Source organism: Emydura macquarii, unplaced genomic scaffold (genome assembly GCF_026122565.2).
Source record: "Emydura macquarii macquarii isolate MOO-44397 ecotype Brisbane River unplaced genomic scaffold, CSIRO-AGI_Emac_v2 contig_2890, whole genome shotgun sequence".
Taxonomy (NCBI): Eukaryota; Metazoa; Chordata; order Testudines; family Chelidae; genus Emydura; species Emydura macquarii.
In genome coordinates this window covers 1,923,326-1,946,055 of record NW_027133027.1, presented here as the reverse complement: position 1 = coordinate 1,946,055, position 22,730 = coordinate 1,923,326, and the positions used below count along the sequence as shown (strand labels likewise).

Genomic DNA, 22,730 nt, shown 5'->3' with positions numbered 1-22,730 from the left:
GAGGACTTCAAAGTCATTTTTAAAAGTTAGATGTGTCAAAGATCAATGATTCAATGTATTTCTTTTATTACAGGAGTATGCAGTTTCGATTTAATCATTGGATTTCTGATTAGTGAACTCTGATGTAATAGGGTATGGGACAAATCTTGGCTACCTTAGTGTAGGTGCACTTTGGGTTGAGGGACCCCACCTCCAGTGTTACCACGCCAGTATAATTTAGCTGCTTGAGCTCCCTCAGTGTGGGGATTGTGTGTGTCCACCCTCCTCCACAGAAAGATCATGTCTGCGTATGGTGTATATAGTTATGGTCTCATCCCTTATACACCAGACAGCACGCAGAGGGCTGTTCTTGAGAGGGCTGAATGCACTACACAGAATTGTACAGGTGTCATAGAAGTCACTGAGAAATTCATTCCCTCTATAACTTTGCAGGCATTATGGATGCTCTCCACAAGATTAATGCCTCCAGCTTCCACCACTTGAGCAGTGTGCCTCCCTCCTCAGCATGCAGGTTGTAGAATTCTGTTTTAATTTGATCCAAAACGATGTAGTGTGTTAACTCTCCATCATTTTGTTTTTACTTTTTAACAGAGTGACTGGCCAGAAGGGTACCAGCTTGCATCTGCCATGAATTTCCGCTTCCCACAATGTATCCCGATACACCTCAAAACTCTCATTCCAAATGCCAGCAATGAGGCCGTACAGCTTATGACTGATATGCTGAACTGGGATCCAAAGAAGCGACCTACAGCAAGTCAGGTGTGACTGCCTAAGTGATGGATTCATTATAAGGCTAATAACAATGTATATAGTGCTTTTAGATTAAAATTTACACACACGAGCTAGATGATCATCACAGAACTCTAGGAAAGTAAAAATCACCCTCCTATTTTATAGATGTGGGTGGAAATAAGACAGGAGGAAATCCAGAATGTTCAAAGTTGGGTGGTTCAACTGATATCAAACTGTGAGTTCCATTCGCTCTGTAATTTGGTCTCATTGATGCTGTTAGCACAGGTCCATATCAGAGCGTCGGTCTCTGTCACACCTGACTTGAATAAATTGAATCAGCAAGTGAAACAATGTGAACTAATCAATGTGGTTTAGTGGACAGAGCACTGGCCTGGGATTCAGAGGACCTGGATTTTTCTGGTACCTGACCTGCTGTGTGATCTTGAGCAAATTACTTCTCTCTCTACTTCATTTTCTTCATTTTTAAAAGGGATAGTGATCAAACTGTCCTTGGTGAAGTATTTTGAAATCTGTGGGTGAAAAGTGCTCTATAAGAGCTAAATATCTTTATTTTTAGACGTGAGGTGAACCTTACTAAGCAATCAGGGACAAATTCCTTTCAGAGAATAATATGCTCACAACTTGTCACCCCAAATAGAGTTACCCAGCCATTTCAATTTAAACACACTGGATAAGATAAAACAATAAAACAAGTTTGAGTACAAAGAGAGAGATTTTTAATGAATAAAAGTAATAAGGAATAAAAATCAGAAATGATTACAAGAAAAATAAAGATAAGACATTTACTAATACCTAACTTAACAAACTATATCAGATTCAGGAAAGTGTCTCACCACATGCTTTCAGCAGTCTTACTGACCAAACCCTGTAAGTCAGGACCCTTCCCCCAATGTCCAATGAATGCTTCCTTTATATCTTAAGGCGTAGTGAAGGTGATGGGCAAGGAGACAGAGAGTGGTGCCTTGAGGTTTGTCCCTCCTTTTTATAGTTTCAGTCCCCCTCTTGAAAAACATTTTTATAGTTTCAGTCCCCGTCTTGAAAAATATTTCCAGCTGGGCACTAGGAGACAAAATATGGAAGGATGCTCCCTGCTGGCTTTCTCATCTGTTTGAGCTTTCTTTGTTTCTGTCCCTGCTTGATGACTCTGTTTACTGCTTAAAAGTGCATAGAATCATAGTTCAAATTAAGGCAAGCATACATTCCTTTGTTTAAGACAAATCTGTTTGCCAACTTCTGTTTGGACAGGGCTGTGGAGTTTGGAATGTGTGTTAACGTCATACACGGAAATCTTATAACTTTACATATAATGTTGCCATGCATATTTTATCAGGATGATACTGACAAGTAAATTAAACTTTCAAATTATACCTTATAAGGCATATTTTGTACAAAGATTATTACAGTAATGTGTAGGGTGTGGATATAGGTGTATATTCTGTCATGTGGGAAATTTTGGTTTATAACATGGGGCTTTACTTGTTGGAAAGTGCCATCGGGTTCTTTAATATCCATGGAGAGCAAGTAGACCCTCACTCAAAATATTCCATATAATAAGTCCATGGAATTCTACTTGGATGGAAGAATGGCTGAATTAACCTGTTGAGAGATTAGAACTTGTATTTTCAGGCCAGTAAACTAGTTTTTTTTGGGGGGGAAAGGGCAAGCTGTAAGTGGATTATACACAAAATCAGTGTTTGTGTATTTGTGCAGAACTTGTTTCCCTTAATTTTCTGTGTGAAAAACAACATTTAAGTATGGTTCTATGTAGTGTTGTGCCAGAAGCTGCTTCATGGGGTGGGTTTTGTATACCGTACAACTTTTGCTAAAATCCATGGTGGTACTTAAAATGTTTTATTGCATATCTGCAAAGCATGGGAAGTTCTCATTTTATATGATTCTCTATTTTAGTGCTTGATGATCAAGCTGTCTGAGGGTATGTGGGTCACTGTGACATCAGATTATAGGCCAGAATAGATAACCAGGTTATAACTCTCAAGGAGGGGGGGAACCCTCCATTTTTCTGCCAATGCAAATGATAGATGTTGACTTTACCCTAAAAAAAAAATGCAAAGTTGTCAGCTAGTATTTGATCAGCTTTGACTTTCAAAAATTCAGATATCTAATCATATGAAAATCAGGCAAGGCAATGCAGACTACCACAGTTCAGTTTTAAAATTAATCTGATGGCTAGTACAGTACTGAATGAATACCCTATATTTTATTAGTTTGAAAGAAATCTGTTACATTTATAAAATTCTTTCTGCTCTATTTTAAATTGATCTTTAGTCTTTGTTTTAGACAGCTTCACTTTAGGATATTAAACGATGTTCATATCTGTTAATTGAGCAAGCTTAAACCCATGTGGACATGATGTATTGCCATAAAGTCTGAATTGTTATTGACTATTGATGTACAGTGTACACGGAGCATGTTCTGTATTCTGAGTTTCCCCTGCACCATTCAGTGACATCACAAATATCCACCAACAGGGGACAAATTCTCTCTGTTCTATTTTATGGATTTACCTAGGACTGAGATCAAAGATTATTTTGGTTCTGTGTTTTTCAGTATTACAGGTGGGCTTAAACAGACCTCTAGATCCAGCTCCCACTGAAGTGATTGGAAATCTTTTCATTGGCCTGAATGAAAGTGGATCAAGTCCATAATAAGTAGTAGTTTACTCTGAGAAGTCTCTTTAACGTTAATGAGATGGCTCTGGGAATAAAATACTGCTAATTATGAGTTGGGGAGGCAAAATCTGGCTTTAACACACAATATTTAAACCGATTTTTACAGGCCCCTTAATGCTGATCCTTATTTCAGCAGCCATCCCATTTCTTAACTGTTGATACATGTCTGCTATAGTATTTAAATGAATTGGAAACACCTTTTAAAAAAACAACCACCACCAGAAACAGACACTTACATCTCCTCACAGGCAGAGTGAAGAAGTAGGTGGGGGAGAGGGATTTATAAGTGATTTAAGATGTAGCGTGCTGGTGGTATCTAGCCTTTTTTACTACCTCAGCATGAAGCAGTTTATTCTTATGTGTGTTTCTTAGGAAAAATGACTTGGATTTGCCTACATAAACAAATGAAGATAGAAAAGCTTTGAAAAGTGCACACAAAATTAAGAAGTCAATGAAATTATCCCCCAAACCACACGATCTGAAAAGAGAAGATGTCACTCCTACCTTTCAGTGGCTTGCTTTAAAACCTATTTAAAAATCCTGCTGGGAAAAACCTGGTTAAATCTTAAATGCTGCCTTTGAAGAAGAGTTGGTTAAAATTAATCCTGCTCTTAGGAACTGCAATGGGGAGGTGTGATTGCCAGAGGGGTAGACTGATTCGTGCTAAAAATAGCAGTGTGGATATTATGGCACAGGTGGCAGCTCAGGCTGCCTGACCACCTGTAGCTGAGCTCAGGCAATTAGCCTCAGTCACAATTCAGGCTGCAGCGTCCACACTGATATTTTTAGCATGCACAAGTCTGTCTTCCGGTGCTGGGAATTACACCTCTCAGCTGCAGTGTAGGCATATCCTAAAGGCTCAGACAATGGCAAGTGCTGGAGCATAGCTCCCTCCTGGATTTCAGATGCCAGAGCAATGCTCTGGCAGCACTACATCTCTGATTCATGTTGTATTGCTATGCTATGCACCCAGCAGAGGACATAAGGATGTCATGAGGAAAGAGTTAGAATGAACTAGTCAAGGGCAAGAAAATAGATGCTGTCATTCACAGGTGAATATCATGAAAGTACAGCAAGCACTGTACTCTGGATATAGTTCCACAGTAGACTAAACAAAAAGCGAGCTGGGGATGTGAATATACATAGAGTGAACTGAAAATTCAGGAGAAACTTTCCTCATTAGTGTATACCAATCAAACACACACACACACACGAATGTCAAAATAGCAGCCATGATGCACGTGTGTAAGACACCTACATGAGGCTGTGTTCACATATATAGCAACAGATCAAGCCTACCTAACATAAATCAGAGGAAAACCTCATACCACCCTTTGGGATATTCCTCTTCAGTGCTGGTAACCTAGGATAATGCACAAACAACGTGAACTGAACATTGTGATAGAGAATCCACATGTGAATGGCAAGATAGCTCTTAGAAGCAATGTCCTATATCCATTAAGTTATTTGTAAGCATCCATCCATCCATTTTAGGTATTTCTAGTCTGCCTCTTACCATAATTTACAAGCACCAGATTCTAATCACATTGCCTCAAAAATACACTCTGCATTACCACTCAGTCATGTTTCTGCATGCCATCTTGATACCACACACAGTTTTATTTTATCCCTTCACCACCACAAAATCAAATATCAAGTGTAGACTATTCATGTGCTCCACTTACATGTGTGAGCTCATCTTGCATCCATCTTGCACCTGCACTGTGGAATTTGCTATCAAGCTTTAGAAACTTGCTTACATCTCTGAAGAAGTTACAGCATTCTAGTTCTAGAAGCATACTAAATATGTTTTACATTCTTCTTCAGGCTTTGAAATACCCTTATTATCAAGTTGGCCAAGTTTTAGGACCTCCTCCACAATATTTGGAACAGAAACAAGCTGTTATTAAACCTATTCAGCCAACAGAGCCAAAGCCAAATCTACCCAAATTAGAACTTGTATCAAAACTAGAATCTGTATCCAAGCCAGAATCTCAGTCTTCACCTGATGCACCTGACAAGACTCAGCCACAACTTCTGTCAAAGATTAACCACCAACCTCTCCAGCAAATTCAGCTGCCACAGAATACAACTAACCAACAACCATCCCAACAGCAACAGCTTCCACCACTTCTTCCAACCATCAATAAAAACTCATCACCAGTAAGTTATCAATAAATGTTAAGAGTATATACATGAAATAATTTGTCATGTTAGTTGTGGCAAGGTCACTAGGTAGGTTTTTTAAAAGGGGTCACATTTTCCATTAAATAAAAACTAATAGTTCAGGGCATCTGCACCTGTATTTTCCCTCTGTGCTCCAGCCCGGGCACCCATGTTTAGGGTTCCAGTTTCCCAGCTGTTGCCTTTCTTGACCAGGGTATATTCAGACTGCAGTTTCCTTTCATCACTGTGTATTTCCCATCACAGATAGGTTGCTCAAGTACATATGCTTGCTTTCTCTTTAGAGACAGTTAACTGATGTAATTGCTACAGGTATGTTACCATAGCAGCACTTCTTATGCAATCCTACTTTAATCTTAAAGTAAAAAGCATTACAGAGAAAATATATTAAACAATAAAAGAATCTACAAGTATGCTAATAAGTTATCAAATTAATTCCAACCCTAACATGGGCTCTGGCAGGAACAGTCCTTCAACCCCCCTACCCAAAGGGATTACTTTGTGGTCACAAGTTCATTCCAGCATGTGGCGGATTGCCAGGGCCTCCTGGGTCCCCTGGGTGGTCTTTCCCCCTCCAGAACAAAGGACTCTCAGGTGTAACCCATTGCAGTCACCCGTGCTCATTTATTTACACTGCATGTAAACAATCCCCGCTCTCACATCAGGCTGTTTGGCCCCAAGGCTTTGGGGCTGCTCACTCTCTGGCCATAAGGCAAACTGAGTAGCAGGACTCTTGCCCTTCTCCCTGGCAAGGCCTCCCTGCGGTTTCTCCCTAGCTGGCTTATATATCCTCCCCAGCTAGGGAGACAGCTGTTCTCTCTTGCCTCGTTAGGCAAGGTTCTGGCTCGCTCTAATCAGAGTGTTAAGCTGTTGCTTACTCCTCTTTGCAGTCTGTGGCCCTGCTGGCCTGCTTTGCTGCAGCCCAGCCAACTGGGTTGGGACGGCAGAGGCACTCAGGGGCTTTTCACCCTCTACTCTGCCACATAGCCTCTGCATAGAACAAGCACCCAGTCTTATGAGATTTCAGTAGGCCCAGTTCTTCTAACCCTATCCTAAGGATAGGAGCATTCTGTGGACCAGGGATCCTGTCCATTTCCTGGATCAGGTAGAAGGCCATGAGCTAGTTTAAAACCAGACTATTTATCCAAAAACCCTTTCTTTGTCAGTTGGTCCCTGGAGAATCCAGTTTGAACTAGTATTTGCATATTTCTCCAGGCAGTAGCTTCAAGAGGTTGATGATGGAGGAAGTATATTAGCATCCCCTCCGTACTAGGGAAGGTACATACAGTACCACAGTAACACATACACAACTGCATTTTTAATTGTATACCCCAAAAGTGTTAACCCTAAGTCAGTACGGTTTAACTTAATTCCATAAACTTTATCTTAATTCCATGTGGTTTGTTAAGGTTTGTTATCTTAATTCCATGTGGTTGTTACAGAATGTTGTCCATCTGTCACAAGGACATCTATAAGTGATTTATTAAGGATTAATAAATGATCAATTAATGTTTTTAATGATGGTTAATTGTTACACTGTCCAGCAGGACAATAGGCTATTTATAAGTATTTATAAGGCTATTTAGTAGTGATCAATGACTTCATGTCTAGCTGGCAGCCGGTCACAAGCGGAGTGCCCCAGGGGTCGGTGCTGGGGCTGGTTTTGTTCAACATCTTCATTAATGATCTAGAGGATGGGGTACATTGCACCCTCAGCAAGTTTGCAGATGACACTAAGCTAGGGGGAGTGGTAGATACCCTGGAAGGTAGGGATAGGATACAGAAGGACCTAAACAAACTGGAGGATTGGGCCAAAAGAAATCTGATGAGGTTCAACAAGGACAAGTGCAGAGTCCTGCACTTTGGATGGAAGAATCCCATGCACAGCTACAGACTGGGGACCAATGAGCTAGGCAGCAGTTCTGCAGAAAGGACCTGGGGGTTACAGTGGATAAGAAGCTGGATATGAGTCAGCAGTGTGCCCTGTTTGCCAAGAAGGCTAATAGCATATTGGGCTGCATTAGTAGGAGCATTGCCAGCAGATCGTGGGAAGTGATTATTCCCCTCTATTCAGCATTGGTGAGGCCGCATTTGGAGTATTGTGTCCCGTTTTGGGCCCCCCATTACAAAAAGAATGTGGAGAAGTTGGAGAGAGTCCAGTGGAGGGCAACAAAAATTATTAGGGGGCTGGAGCACAAGACTTATGAGGAGAGGCTGAGGAACTAGTTTAGTCTGCAAAACAGAAGAATGAGGGGAGATTTGATAGCAGCCTTTAACTACCTGAAAGGGGGTTCCAGGGAGGATGGAGCTAGGCTGTTCTTAGTGGTGGCAGATGACAGAATAAGGAGCAGCGGTCTCAAATTGCAGTGGGGGAGATCTAGGTTGGACATTAGGAAAAAGTTTTTCACTAGGAGGGTGGTGAAGCACTGGAATGGGTTACCTAGGGAGGTGGTGGCATCTCCATCTTTAGAGGTTTTTCAGCTGCGGCTTGACAAAGCCCTGGCTGGGATGATTTAGCTGAGGTTAATCCTGCTTTGAGCAGGGGGTTGGACTAGATGACCTCCTGAGGTCCCTTCCAACTCTGATTCTATGATAATGATGACTTGTATTAATCTATAATTCCTTCTGATGATGTGCTTATAACTACAGTATCTGTAACATACTACTCATGTCTGTAACATGATTATCTAGTAATCATTCTATTTATAAACTATTTATAAAAATATGAATATGAAGCATTATGAAAATGTTTAAATAATCACTTGGAATGGGTAAGCTAGCACTTTTTCCTGCTTGAAGCGGAAGTTGGACTAGATGATTTAAAACCACCCTTCTAGCACTATTATATGTGACATTACTGCTCCAACTGAGGTCTGCGGGCATGATCCTGCTAGGTAATGAGTACCTGCAAAATCCATTGAACTCAGGTCTTCCAAGCTGTAAGTAAGGTCTTGAAATCTTCATTTTATTTCTAAACAGTTTTTAATTTTGTAGATTTCAAGCCAAAGCTGAATTAGAGCATAACAATTGTTCTCAAAAATATTAAGAAATATTTTATGGAATTAAAAACATATACAGTATTTTTTTTTCTTTTCCCCAATAATATTCACTGACCTGTAATTTGAGAAGTATTTATAAATTGTGGGTTTCCAGAATCATGCCAATGCCCATCAGATCAGCTGCAAATGAATGGAGATGACTTCTTTAAAACTTGGTTAGGACTTCACAGGAGACCCTATGGCAGAGGATGCCTGGGAGAGGGCTGGCTGGCCTGGCACTACTCCCTCTTGGGCAGGCCAATCTATTTTGGGGGTTGTGCCATCTGGCTTTGGACTGCTGGTGGTGAAAGGCTTGCATTACTCTGCCTCCTATTCCTGACAGACTTTCAGCTCCCAGGGGGTCTAGGTTCTTTCTGCAGTTTTAAGCCAGTGGAACCAAAGAGGTGAACTAGGCTCAGCAAATTGGTACTAGTATATGATCCCTAAGCTAACTGCTTCTGGTAGATTTGGACAACTCAGACCTGATCCTGCATTGATTGACACTCAGAATTCCTACTGATACTAATATCTGTTCAGATATTCGGAATAAATGCAAGATTAGGCCCTGAATTGCTTACCATGGAGAGAGAGAAATCTCTCCAAGCACTTCAGTGCATTCAGGCAGGCAATGAACTAGATGTAAAATATAAAATGAGAGAACACTGAAGCTTTTTTCTATTGAAAACAGAAGCAAGCAACCACAGGCCCTCAAAACGGTGCAGTTGGTCTTAAAAATTGCAGGAGACGATGGGGTCAGACTCTGTTAAAGACTATGGACAGTTGGGATGACTTGGAGGACATGGAATTTGGAATTTCATATTCCAAAAAGCCCAGCATTTCACAGTTAAAGGAAAAGAAAACAAAAGAGTTTCTGTTTAGGTAAGTCCTGCAATTACATAAGACACTTGATTTTATTGTGGTTTCATTTACCTTCAGTTGGCTTATAGAGTGAGTTTTCATGTATTGTAAGATTTATTTTTATGCTTGACTAAAATCTAGATAGATTAAATTAACTGTACTTTCTTTATCCACTAAATTAGGGACAAATTCTACTGCCCTTATTCATGTTCAGTAGTAACTCACTCTTAAAGTAGCCTGTAAAGGGATGGGCTACCCTTCTGAACCCTCTCCTGGCCAGATATGGCCTTGCAGGTATGCCTCACCATACTTGAGGCTGACTGAGTACTAACAGATATATTTGCTTTGATAGAGGCAATGAGAAACCAAACAGCCTAATTCACATAAGTAAGCCTCCTTGTAATGAAGCCCAATAAAGGGAGCACTTGGGAAAAGTTTGAAGATTTTGGTCTCAGGTCTTCTTTACTGCCCAACGTCATTTCATGTTCTCTGTTGGCGTGCAATGTGGTATATGATAATTGGCTGGGGAGAGGTTTTTACAGTGATTCTTTCAGCTAGTGCTGCATTTTTTCATTTTCAAGATAATTATGTTCCTCTGCTCTTTTGAAAAAACAATGACACTGCAAATATACTTCTTTTCAGTCTATTTTACACCAGCTGATAAATGTTTACTTGTTGTACACTTATTTTGTGATTAGGAACTGATTTTGTGTATCTCAGTCTTCAGCCAGAGAGAAACTTTAAGCAATTGGTCATCACCAGGCACTGGTATTCTTTGAATAGACCAGGACCCACTTTTTTCACATAGAGCCTGAATCCACTCCCATTGAAGTCACTAAGAGTTTTGCCATTTACTTCGGTAGAAATAAAATCAGGACCACAATCATTACTTGGAAAAGATTTATGGAGGTTGGATAAGAGCACTGTCCCTATCAGGATTGAGTACATTTCTGTAATTCTGATTGTAGAGTAATCAGTTACATTACTAGATTCCTTGATTTTCAGTGTGCCAGAGCCAAAGGCCTTGGGCTGTCTCCAGTCAGGAGGGGAAAGTAAAGCTCTGATGAGAAATGACTCTGGAATATCAAATACATCAGCAAAACAATACTACCTGAGACAATCAAGATATCTGCCTGGTAAGAGAAAAATCTTTGTCATGGAGAGCACAAGTTTTGAATTGTCTGTATGTGATATCTTGTATTTTTGTTGTTTTGATTGGATAATTTTACCTTTCATTGACTAGGTTAAATTTTCAAACTTTTGGCCAAATGCCATTCCAGTTCTTTGGGCATATAGGGCTCTCAATCACAGCATAGTTGACACAAGAGGACCAAGCTGTGTAGAGAAGGTCTCAGCACCACTTGCATACTGTGATCATTCGCCTTGCAGGTCTACTTTGTGGTAGGGCCTAAACCTGCTGACAGAATCAGTAACAGATTTTTTTTTTTTTGTCCATTGGTAAGAGAATTATCAGCTAACAGAACCAGTACAGTTCCTGATACCCAGAACCATAAGCTAGTTGACCAATATCAAGGAAATTTAAGGATTCAGGACACTGCCAAAGGCAGACACAGCACAACTTTCTCGGTGACCTTCCCCAACAATAAGAGACTGATTATATGTTGATGGTTAATCAGATTGCCATCATCAAGACTTAGTTTCTTGAGTATTATGCTCACAATGAAAAGTTCCAGAGGGGTAGCCATGTTAGTCTGTATACAGCAAAAACAACGAGAGTCCTGTATCACTTTAAAGACTAACAAATTTTATTTCTGCAGGCATAAGCTTTCGTGGGCTGCAACTCACTTCGTCAGATGCAAGAAATAGAAATCAGATAGGGGGTGTATATATATATATACATCCAAGAGTAAGGAACAACAATGGGGAGGGTAGGTGTTAGCAAAGTCCATTCAGTTAGAGTAGATGAGGCCTATTCACAACCATTGATTGGAAGGTGAGAATGTGTGAACAGTGACAATTACTTCTTGTAATGAGATAACTATTCCAAGTCCCTGTTCAGACCCAGTTTGATTGTGTCCAGTTTGCATATGAGTTCCAGCTCTGCAGTTTCTCGCTGTTATCCTGTTCTTCTGTAGGGAGACACTGACAATCTCAACTAATAGTAGAGTCAGTCTTTACCTGCTGACCTACACTAATCAGTGCAACTCACAGTTTGTAGATTGAAGCCATGCCACACCTTGATAATCTGAGTGATTTTTGGTTTGTCTGAAATTCAAGCAGAAAAGATGGCTCAATATTTGTCCCATGAACGCGCTTCTGTTTTCATGGGCGTATATAAGCAGCTCAACTGAAATCTGAGCAATTTTGTTTACAAAGTAATAGGAAAATTCTTTAGTTTATTAATCACCAGGAGCAAGAATAAGAAGCAAAGAGAGGAAGAGGAGTTGTTTACTTATAAGTAGTTGTCTGAAAGTGTGTTATAATAATCTCTCTGGTGCCATACTACTCATCTGCTCTCCATTATTACACTGTTATTTTATTTTCTATATAAACTTAGTTAGCTTGAAAAGGAGCTTTTAGTTCTCCTTCAAGTGTCCCCTGCTCTGACCAATGCAGACTGACTGGTAGAACTCTAGCTAGCAGTAGCTGTTGGAGTACTCATGTCCTCCCTTGCCCCTCCCCTCAGTGAACTTTGAGTGTTCCAGGGCAAGGATATAAAGGAGCCTGGTGCTCCAGTTGCCTCACTTCCTTCAAAGCTGCAACCAGCTGAAGAGTTTTTATGTGGAGCTCCGGAGTCCTCCCAGATCCATGATTAGTTAGATAGACTTAAGTGTTAGTAGTTAAGTAGTTACATAGTTGTAGTAATAGAGTAATACAGTTCCTTACTTGGCATGGAACTGAAGAACAAATCCAGTTTCAAAAGATGTATGTCAGTGTTCTGACATCAGATACACATGTTAGATGCCCTGCATGTTTAGATGAAGGACACTCACCCTATAAGTGTTCAATTTGCTGAACATTCACAGTGAGAGCAAAGAAAGACAGAATAGACTTCAAGCGATCCTTTTAAAAGAAGGCTGGTAAAACTATCTGGAAATGGAATAGGGCAAGGAGTGAGAAAAACCCACAGATTAGGATTGGCACTGGCTGAGTCTTCTTCCTCCACTGCTAATGCTAGGAGACCCTGTGATAAAGATCAGAAAAGAAAATCCTCTTGAGGCACTATGTTTAGTGCTAATATTTTTAGTAAACACTCAACTGATAATGTGGGCATGAGTTTCCAGTTCTTGATAGTGTCAACCTCTTTGAAAAGAGCCAATCTGCAGGAGAAAAACTCCTCCAAATAAAATATGTTTAAGGAGCCAGTGCTTGATATATATCCTCATAGGAAGATGAGGAGACGTTCTTCCTGAGATCCAACACTCTCGGATCTGGATGAGCTGGTTCCAAAGTGAGAATTTAGGGATTGAGATGAGGGAACACTATGGACCCCATGACTTAATAGCAGTGTGTCATTGCAGCAGATAATAATCAAGGCACAGATTCTCTGGTTCAGTCAGGGGCATATCAGTTTATAGTAATTGAGAAGATATGGAGGTCAAATCAGTATATATTAATGAAAAAGGAAGCAGATGTACTGAAACAGTCTCAGATATGTGTTATTCAGAAAAGAGAGGCCATGTAGAAGAAGTTCTTCTCTACTTCCAGCAACTTAGAACGCCTTCTGGTTCCACAGAGAAGAATTTTTTTCCTCCAATTTCCCGTACCCAACCAAGGGTAGTATTCTCTCCAGTTCCTTCTGAACTAATAGCCTTGGATCAGAAGAAGACTATGGATTGTGAACTGGAACTGCAGGAGGATTATTATGGACAAAAATAATTTGGGGCCTTTGCCCTATTTTGGATTTAAGAAAAATAAACTCTTATATAAAGAAATTTCATTTCTGCATGTTATCTGTAACTTTTATAATCCTGTCTCTTTCCCTTCAGTATTGGTTTGCTGCTCTGGATTTAAAAGGCATATGTTTCCATATTTCAATAAGACCTTGTCAGCAAAAATACTTGCATTTTATGGTGAGATAGGACCATTTTCAATATGAAGGTCCTCCCTTTTGGGTTTCCACAGCACCCAGAGTGTTTATAAAATGCCTATGTGTAGTAGCAACATATCTAAGAAGGCAGGGGATATTGGTGTATCCTTACCTGGATGACTGGTTTATAAAAGCATCATCCAGAGAAGATGACCTATTATGTGTAAAACAAATATGTTCCCTTTTTGCCAATCTGGGATTACAAATAATTTACAAATAAAGAAATTGGGAGAAGTCATTCTTAAATCAAAATCAGGAACTTCTCCCAATTTCTTTATTTGTCTCCTCAAATTTCCACAACAACCTTTTTTTTTTCCTGGTTGCTGGGTCTGCTAGCATCAATCATGTCAGACACCATATGCTTGTTTTCAGATGACAGATCTTCAACACTGATTAGCAATAAATTACAAACCAGGTTTAGACAACATGAATTACAAATTAATAATTCCACAGCCGGTATTAACATCACGAATGTGGACAAACTGAGAATGTAAAGAAGGGGATCCTTTTCAATTTCCCTCCTTCATCAGTAATGCTTACCTCTGTGCATCCACACTGGGATGAGGTCCCATTTAAACAGCAAGCTGTTAGTCAGAGCTCATTGGTATCCAAAAGACAAGAATCTACATATCAACATATTAAACCTGAGAGCAATCAGATTGGTTCTAAAATATATTCTACCTCAAGTCAAAGACAGCTAGCTCAGGTGGTAACAGACAATATGATAGTGTTATATTATCTGAACAAGCAAGGGGGAACTCATTCCATGAAGTTACGTGTGGAGGCAAAGAGCCTTTAAAACTGGTGTGTGGAATAGGATGTTAACCCAATAGCAATCCATATGGTGGGAGAGCAGAACATCCTTGCAGATCATCTGAGCAGGTTAACATGTCAGATGCACGAGTGGTCCTTGACAGAGGAAGTAGCAATGCACCTCTTCAGATTATGGGGGAATCCAGTGATCTGTTTATGTCCAGCAGCAACAGAAAGTGTTAGAAATTTTGCCCAAGAGCAAGCAGAGCCAGGGACTCAATATCAGATGCCTTTATAGTATACCAAGGTCAGGGCTTTATGCATTCATTTCCCCTCTGAGAGTGATAAGATAAAACAAGTCAAAGCTAGGGTAATTTTAATAGTGCCAGCATAGTCCAGACAGCAGTGGAACCTGGACTATATTCAACTCTCAAGAGAGTAATAGGGCCTCTGCAATTAATACTAGATTTGTTGTCACAACAACATGGAATGAGTTATCGCCTGGATTTTTTATCTCTACATCTAACGGCATAGGAAGTAGGACACTGGGAGTGTTAGAAAAAAGTTGTTCACTAGAGGTGCAAAATGTATTGTTGTTGTATTCTAGGAAAAGTCCACATGAAAATGTTATAGTCATAAATTGAAAAGATTTGTATTGTAGAGTTCTATGTATGATTAAGATCCATATACAGAACCAATTAGTTACATTCCATAGTATTTCCACATTCTACATACAATATTTATTGTAGTTTAAGAAAACAGATCTTTCAATATCTTCAGTGAAGGTTCATCTCTCAGCCATAACAGCACACCATGTACCTGTGGAGAACAAATCAATATTTACTAATGTAATTATGCGGTTCTTAAAAGGCCTCAATAATTTATATCCTCCAATAAGACACCCTATGCCATGCTGGGATTTAAACATAACACACTCACAATTGATGAGACCTCTTCTTGAACCTTTGGGAAGCTGTAATTTATTTTGTTTGTCTATTAAGACAGTGTTTTTAATAGCCATTGCCTATGCAAAGCATATATGTAAACTACATGCATTAATGGCTGAGCCACCATTCACTGTTTTTCATAAAAACAAAATTGTTCTTTATGTACACACTAAGTTTTTACCAAAAGTGGTCTCAGATTGTCATGTAAACTAGTCTGCAATTTTATTGGTTTGCTTTCCAAATCCCACTCTCATGCTGGAGAGGATAAATTACATACTTTGGATGTTAAAAAGGCTTTAGCCTTGTATTTAGACAGAACTAAACAATTTAGACAGTCCCAAAATGTATTTATTGACTATGAAAGAGAGAACAAGGGGAAAGCTATCTCTGTACAAATGCTGTGAAGATGGATTAGAGTATGTATTAATGAAGTTTATAAACTGATGGGATTGCCCATCCCTCAGGGAATTAGAATACAGCCTCTATGGCTTTTCTCTGATAGATATGTAGAGCAGCAACATGGAGTTCTATTTACACCTTTACTAAACACGATTACTTAGATTTAGAATTTAGATCTGATGTAAGATTTGGCAAGGCAGTACTATAGTCCTTATTCAGTAAGGATTCTGTGATCCCACCAGCTTGGGTCAGAGTGCTCCTTATTAAGCTATGTCATAAGTGGGACTATGCAGAGGACATTTGAAAGAGAAATGAAAGTAATGGGAGAAATGAACCTGTAATTGAGATTCTTCAAGATGGACTCTGCGTATTGACACTTGCCGCCTGCCTTTCCTTGAAGTCCTACTTACCAAAGGGCTTGGAGTCCTAGGTGAAGGACCTGAAGCGGCTGGAGCACATTGCCCCTTTATGCCCTTGTCCTGGGACTCTGGATGTTCATGGAGGGAAGATGTGAGAGAGGTGGATGAGCTCTGCAATGGCTACTGCTAGCTAGAGGTCTACCGTTCAGGCTCCATTGGTCAGAGCACCTCATAAGTGTGAATATGTAGAGTCCATGTCAAAGAATCTCAGTTACAGGTAAATAACCTTCGTTTGCCAAAGAAATGGGTCTGTTATACACTTTGCAAAAAGTATAGATGAGGAAGAAAAATGTCAATTCCTCAATGTCCAGTAACAGGTCCAGAGACTCAAGTATTAATCTCTAAAGAATGTGTCTCTGCCTATAGGTAACTCGGACAAGTAATCTCCATTTCCTTCCTTTCTCAAGCACATTTCTAATATTCCTCCAGTTCAGAGCCACATTTTTATATGAGGCATGTATGGATATATTAATCCAAACGTAGAAATCAACTTCAACTTGTAAGAAAATCATAACACTGAGCCAGATATTTTAAAAATATGGTGTTTAATGATCTTTCTAAATACTGAATCTGGACATTTGTCTGTTTCTTTAATTTTGCTAGATCTGGGTGCTGCTTACATGCTGTTAAATCAAATCCACCTCTGTTAATACATCTGTCTTTTGTAGAAATACCAGTTTCTCTTTTAGCCACTGGAAGCCTAATATTTTGCACACCCTTTTGGTAGGTGTAACTGTTTAATAGTTTTATATTTCATCTGGGAAATACATCACTTGATAGCGTCACTTGATAGCACATAAATTATAATTTATAGTTTAGTTTGTATGTACATAATGTGTGGTTGTTAATTGTTTGATTGCCATAAAAGCTTTAGTGCATTTTTGATATTTTGTTTGACTTTCATTTAACTATAATAGCTCACATTAGTGGCTTTAAAACAGATTTTTAAAATAATGTATACAAGGTTAAGATCATTTGTCTCTGAAGCTGTTAAAAATTTATTTTATACATTTGATCATTGCTATTCTTTCTGTACTGGTCTTCTTTAGGGTTGAGTTGTAAAACCTAAGCAGTGGGTGGTCTATGACTTATAATAAAAAAAAAGTTTTTGTTTTTTGTAACATCATATACAGTCTAAACACTTTAAATGTACTGTCAAGGTGTTCTTCCATTCTTAAGATTTTAACTGCTTAATATCTTGTCTTTTGAAGTTGACATTCACACACGTTAAAATGATTGCTTTTCCAAGGTGTAAACCCTAAGAATGTTTCCTTAATGGCAGCCAGTAAAGAAGGCTCTCAAGGAATCTGGAACAGTCCATTGTTTTCTAAACCACTAGGGCCTGCTGGAGGAGGTCCGTCTTTCAACAGAACAAATGCAGGTAATTCATAATTACAATTGTACAATAAATACAATTCAGATTATTGTATATAACTGATTATTTTGTGGTAATCTTTATTTTATGAAATTAATTTAGGTAAGGTCTTCGAGTTTACCATTGTTTCATTGTATTCTTGCTTTTCTCTTTTAACGTGTATCCCCTTAAAAGAATAGAGTAATCTATATTTATATGCCATGGTATATATTCTCATTTCAGGGTGTGGAGGAAGTACATGCTATAAGTCTAATTATGAATCTCTGCTAGAAATAATTTGGGTTCTAATCCCATCAGAGCCATTGATTCACTGGGTTAATTTAAGCAAGTAATTTGACTTTATTATTCCTTCGTCAATTTGAACTGGAACATTGGGTAAAAGAGCAGATCCTCATATGGAAAAAAACAAACAAAAAAAAGATGCTGTACGTGAGCTCATATAATAAAAGTAATGTGCAACACTTACACACTATGCTTTATGTTTGAGAATCTCAAAGCAGTTCTCAAACGTTAAGAGCCTGCCAGTCTTACTCAAATTAAACAGTATCTTACTGCATGAGTAGTCCTGCTTTCTTCAATAAGGTACTTGTTGGAGTAATGTACTTCACAGTGTGAGTAAGGATGGCAGAATCTGGCTTTCACTGATTAAGCCTCATAACAGCACTGTACTGTATGATAAGTACTATATTCCCATTTTAGGTGGTTAACCTAGGCACAGAGAGGTGAAGTAACTTCTTTAAGATCTCACAGTTAATTAGTGTCAGAGCCAGGATTGGAGACCAGGACTCTCGGATTCCCAGCCCTGTATTCTAACCATAAGATCACATTATTACTTTTTATGATTTTAGATAATGATAAAGTAATAATTTAGAACCAGTTTCTCAGCTGGTGTGAATAGGTGTACTTCCATTGACTTCAATAGAACTAAGCTGATTTACACCAACTGAATATCTGGCCCTAAAATTTTTGTAGCAGTCTTCATCCTGAAGGACCTTTTAGTTTTAAAAACTATGTAGAGGTCTCACTTGCAACTGCCATGCCCCTTCTATCAAGGGGCAGTGTAATAGCCAATCTGTTCCATCAACAATACAGTTTTTGTTTGTTTGTTTGCAAGTGAAGCACATATTATCCATCTGAAATTACATGATTCATTTTTGTTAGGAAGAACTTCATTACCCACACTGGAATTTTTGACACAATATGAGGGGCCTCTCTTTCAAATATCTATCCTAGGTACTTATGTGACCACTGTAGTTTCTGAGCACCTCAGAATGTATTTATCCTCACAACACCCCTATGAGGTAAGGCAGTGCTATTATCCCCATTATACAAATGGGGAAATGAGGCACAGACAGACAAAAGGCCAGATTTTCAAAATTATTCAGGTGCATAAAGATGCTGATAGACACCTAGCGTGACTTACAATAATGCTGAAGCAGGTTAGGCCTACAGTCTGATTAGCTGACCATACTTGAGTGATTTACTAAATTTACTGTGAACACATCGGTGATAAATTATATTCTGCTTCCCATGAGTAGAAGCCTGGTGGTGAGTTCAATAGCAGTGTTTCCTACTTTAGGGTAAGCCTTTTTGTAAACATAGGATTGAAGTCATTGTAGTTGTAAAGGTACTTTTAAACACTCATTCTCACTTGGTTTGATTTCAGATTTTTTCCCCCCTATTTCTGTTTATAAATCACCTAATAAATTCTTCATCTACATTTTCTGAAGAACTGTCTTGTCATCATTTTCTCTTTCTTTCTTTCATCTGCCTTCTGTACAGAAGAAAACATAATTAAACCAATTGAAAAACTATCATGCAAAGAAAGGTTGAATGAAAAATTAGAGGAGCCTAAAGGTAATTTTATGGCAATTATAGTTTGGGATAGATGATTCTTTGCAAGTTTCATAATCATGTCATGCATTTTCTTATCTTGTTTTTCTTGTAACAGTTGCTCTTGTATAGTAGATCCCAAATCATCTTACACTTTTGTTTAATCATTATTATTCCATGTTGCGGCAGTTCCTGCCTTCCAGCCTGTAAATGTGCAGGATCCTGGTTGCAATGGGATCATTTTAGTGTGCAGGGATGAGGGATGTGATAAGAAAAGGGAGGGTAGGGGATCTGCTTGTTATTGAGCTGTGTACAACAAACTCTTTTACAATGTTAGGGGGGATTGAGGACATAGGTGGGGTTAGTCAGTCTGTGACTGTTTACTTGCATATGGAGCAGGGGGTGAAGGATTTTCCCCATTGTGAAACTCACCCATAGTAGTGTGTGTCAAGTAGGTGAATTCAAAATACATGAACATATTTAAAGAATCCTTTTAATGTTTCATATTGAAATACTGGGCCACATCTTTGTGTCTCTGTCAGGCTTTAATAAATATGATTAGTTATTGATCCTGCCCCACTAAAGTCAATGGAAGCTCTACCATTTACTTCAGTGGGTGCAGGATCAAGAAAGATCAAGCCCTTAGTGAAGGGGGTCCTGTGACAGTAGGAGGGGAAGGCAGTCATTTTCCACAGGACTTAAGGCAACTTGAACACCACCTTGTAGGCTGTCCTCAATTAAACTAGTGCAACCTCTTTGAAATCGGAACAGAAACTGGCCAAATATAGTTTTTAAATTCATTAAATAATATTTGTCTGTCTTACCTGTTGGAATCTTTGTGCCCTGGTGCCAGCCTGTTCTGAAGCCAGAGAGTATTCCACCAGCATAATAATAAGCCACAGTAAGTTCTGCAGTAATAGGCTTTTGGTGTGCTGCATTCAGCTAAGTGCCTTTAAGCACCAGAGAATTGCACTGATGCTCTACTAAGGCATGCCCTTAGCTCACTGCTTTGGAGTATGTCTTACAAATTTACAATTATTCATTTAAAATGGTGATTTGGTGTTTTTAACAATTCGATGGAGGGAGAGCATTGATCCACTACGTTCTTCTACTAAGAGAGGGAGTTCCTAGTAGAACAAGAGAAAATAGTGGGAGGAAATTTATCAGTATTTTTCTGTACTACAAGTAAACTTAGATATACAAAATGCCATGTGTACAATGAAACATTTTGGCCAAGTAATTTTAAAGTTGCTAACACTAGTGTAGACAAAGTGAGTCCTAATGGTTTTTGTCAAGCTCAGATCAAGTTTCCATGATACAGTGCTTACAGTGCCAGCAGCTATAGGATTTTTGTCTCCATTAGGCCTCCTACACATGCACATTTTCATGATGCAGTGAATCCTGTCTACGTTAGCACTTGCTCTGTTGCTGCTGCCTGTGTAGGTGCACTAATGCTGGAAAATGGGTATGAAGTTTTCTAGGGGAGAAGTGCATGCATCTACATTAGATGCTTATACCTTTGTAAACTTGCACCAGTATGACTGAACAGATGCTAGCTGCAACTATGCAGAGCAGCTTCACTTGGTTATATGTTTTATATTGTCTTATATGGTTACGGTTTTATATTGACGTAATTGCATTTACTCCTGTGAAATTACACTAGTGCAGTGGTGTGGAGAATCAGGCATTCTGTTTCACATCCACACAAAGTACTCACTGCAAGCAGTACAGAGCCTGGCACAACAGGTGCATAATACCGAAAGGATATAATATCTAATTGCAGCTGTTCACATTTTGGGATTATTGCTTCAGATGGCTCAATGGCTATGCCCTGCATGAGGAGCCACTCATGCATTGTGAGGGGCAGGGGTCACATCCTGTTACACCCTTACGCATGCTGATACCATGACAGAGTCAGCAACCCCTTGTGCACCCTCTGCCAGACCACCAGTGGGCCTGGGTGGCTGTTACGTGTTATGATAAGCACCACCACTTTTGTTTAACTGTGCTCAAAGAGGTAAGGAACTTTTAATTTTATGGATTCATTTTTAAAAATATCTAGTTTGGATTTTTTTATCTTTTAGCCTTTTAGTGTGTGCCTTTTATAGCAGAACTAACCTTTTATTTCTCCCTCATGGATTCCCTTTAGCATCCAACAGCTAGTGTAGTTCATGTCCCGCAATAGCACATCCCTCCAGACCTCTCTAGGCTGCCTATCCAGTTTCCTCTGTCTACTCACCAGGGCCCCCAGAGGACATCAAGGGGAAGATGAATAGTTGGTCAAGCATTATGGAGAGGTAGGTAACATTATTGAAGGGTATAGAAGAAGCCTGCAGAGGCAGTCTTGCTGTGGATCCATTAATTAACCTGTTCTGCTCTCTCTTTCAGAGCTCAGAATTGTCAGGGATGCTGCTGAATTATCAGTGGACTCTTGTGACCACTCCCAGTGAAGTAAATACTTGGTGGAGGTGGGGGTGGGGGCATACATGTGTTTGCAAGTCTGCTAACTACCCATTGATTTTGTTCTCTTTGATTTCAGGGAAATCTCTGAGAGGGACTGTGACAGTCTGTACCTTTATGTTCACACTTTTAACAAAACAGTGATAAATTTTGTACAAAGTATGCCTTGTGAGGTATCATTTGAAAACTCATCATTTGCTGATCATTATTGTCCTGGTAAAATGTGTGGCAACGTTGTATGTAAAGTTAGAAAATTCTATTGTGCAAGACATGTTCCAAGTCTAGGGAAACCGCTTCCAACCAGTTCCCCAGAGACAAAAGGCTAGCCAGCACCTCAGCCAGGTGTCATCAAAATCAAATGGATTATCATGGTTAAGCAGCCATTCCTTGGCAGGAAGAAGGGTGTGAGTGAGAAATGTACATCTTGGCAATGGAACAGCTGAAAGTTCACGTCACCTGAGCCCCAGCTGGAGATGATTCTCAAAGAAGGGGAAATGCTATAAGAAAGGGGAACACGCTCCCCAGATTACCTCTCTCCTCCCTTTCTCTCTGCCCATGACATCCACAATGCCTGAAGGACAAGAAAAAGTAAGCATTGGACTGGAGGAGGGGTCCTGGCTGAATGGCATAAAGTCAGGAAGACTGCAAAAGAACATATGGTGTGAAAGACCCTTTTGCTTTAAGTTCATTCATATTAGCTATTAGTTACATTTTACCTTTTATTTCTTTTTTGACATTTATGCCTCATTACTTGTAATCACTTAAAATCTATCTTTCTATAGTTAATAAACTTGTTTTATGGTTTTATCTAAGCCAGTGTGTTTAGATTGAAGTGCATGGGGAACTCCATTTGTGCATATCATTTTCTATTAATGAAATGACGGACTTTATATGAGCTTGTATTGTCCAGGAGGGTACTGGGCAGTACAAGACACATTCCTCAGGGAAAGTTTGGGACTGGGAATTTCCT

The 22,730-nt window shown here is 39.3% G+C and overlaps 1 protein-coding gene across 3 annotated transcripts in view; it reads left to right on the top strand.

Annotated features, from left to right (window-relative positions):
- The window catches only part of MAK (male germ cell associated kinase), a 45,971-nt gene that overhangs the window by 14,962 nt on the left and 8,279 nt on the right, over positions 1 to 22,730 (top strand). The window contains exons 8-13 of one of the 3 annotated variants that reach the window (XM_067568364.1): positions 592 to 759; positions 5,271 to 5,606; positions 9,357 to 9,544; positions 10,529 to 10,659; positions 17,342 to 17,473; positions 19,250 to 19,324. In XM_067568364.1, the coding sequence (XP_067424465.1) occupies positions 592 to 759; positions 5,271 to 5,606; positions 9,357 to 9,544; positions 10,529 to 10,659; positions 17,342 to 17,473; positions 19,250 to 19,324 (1,030 nt within the window). Of the gene's footprint in view, positions 1 to 591; positions 760 to 5,270; positions 5,607 to 9,353; positions 9,545 to 10,528; positions 10,660 to 17,341; positions 17,474 to 19,249; positions 19,325 to 22,730 lie in introns of all 3 variants that reach the window. The other 2 variants (XM_067568363.1, XM_067568365.1) reach the window with 2 other exon arrangements.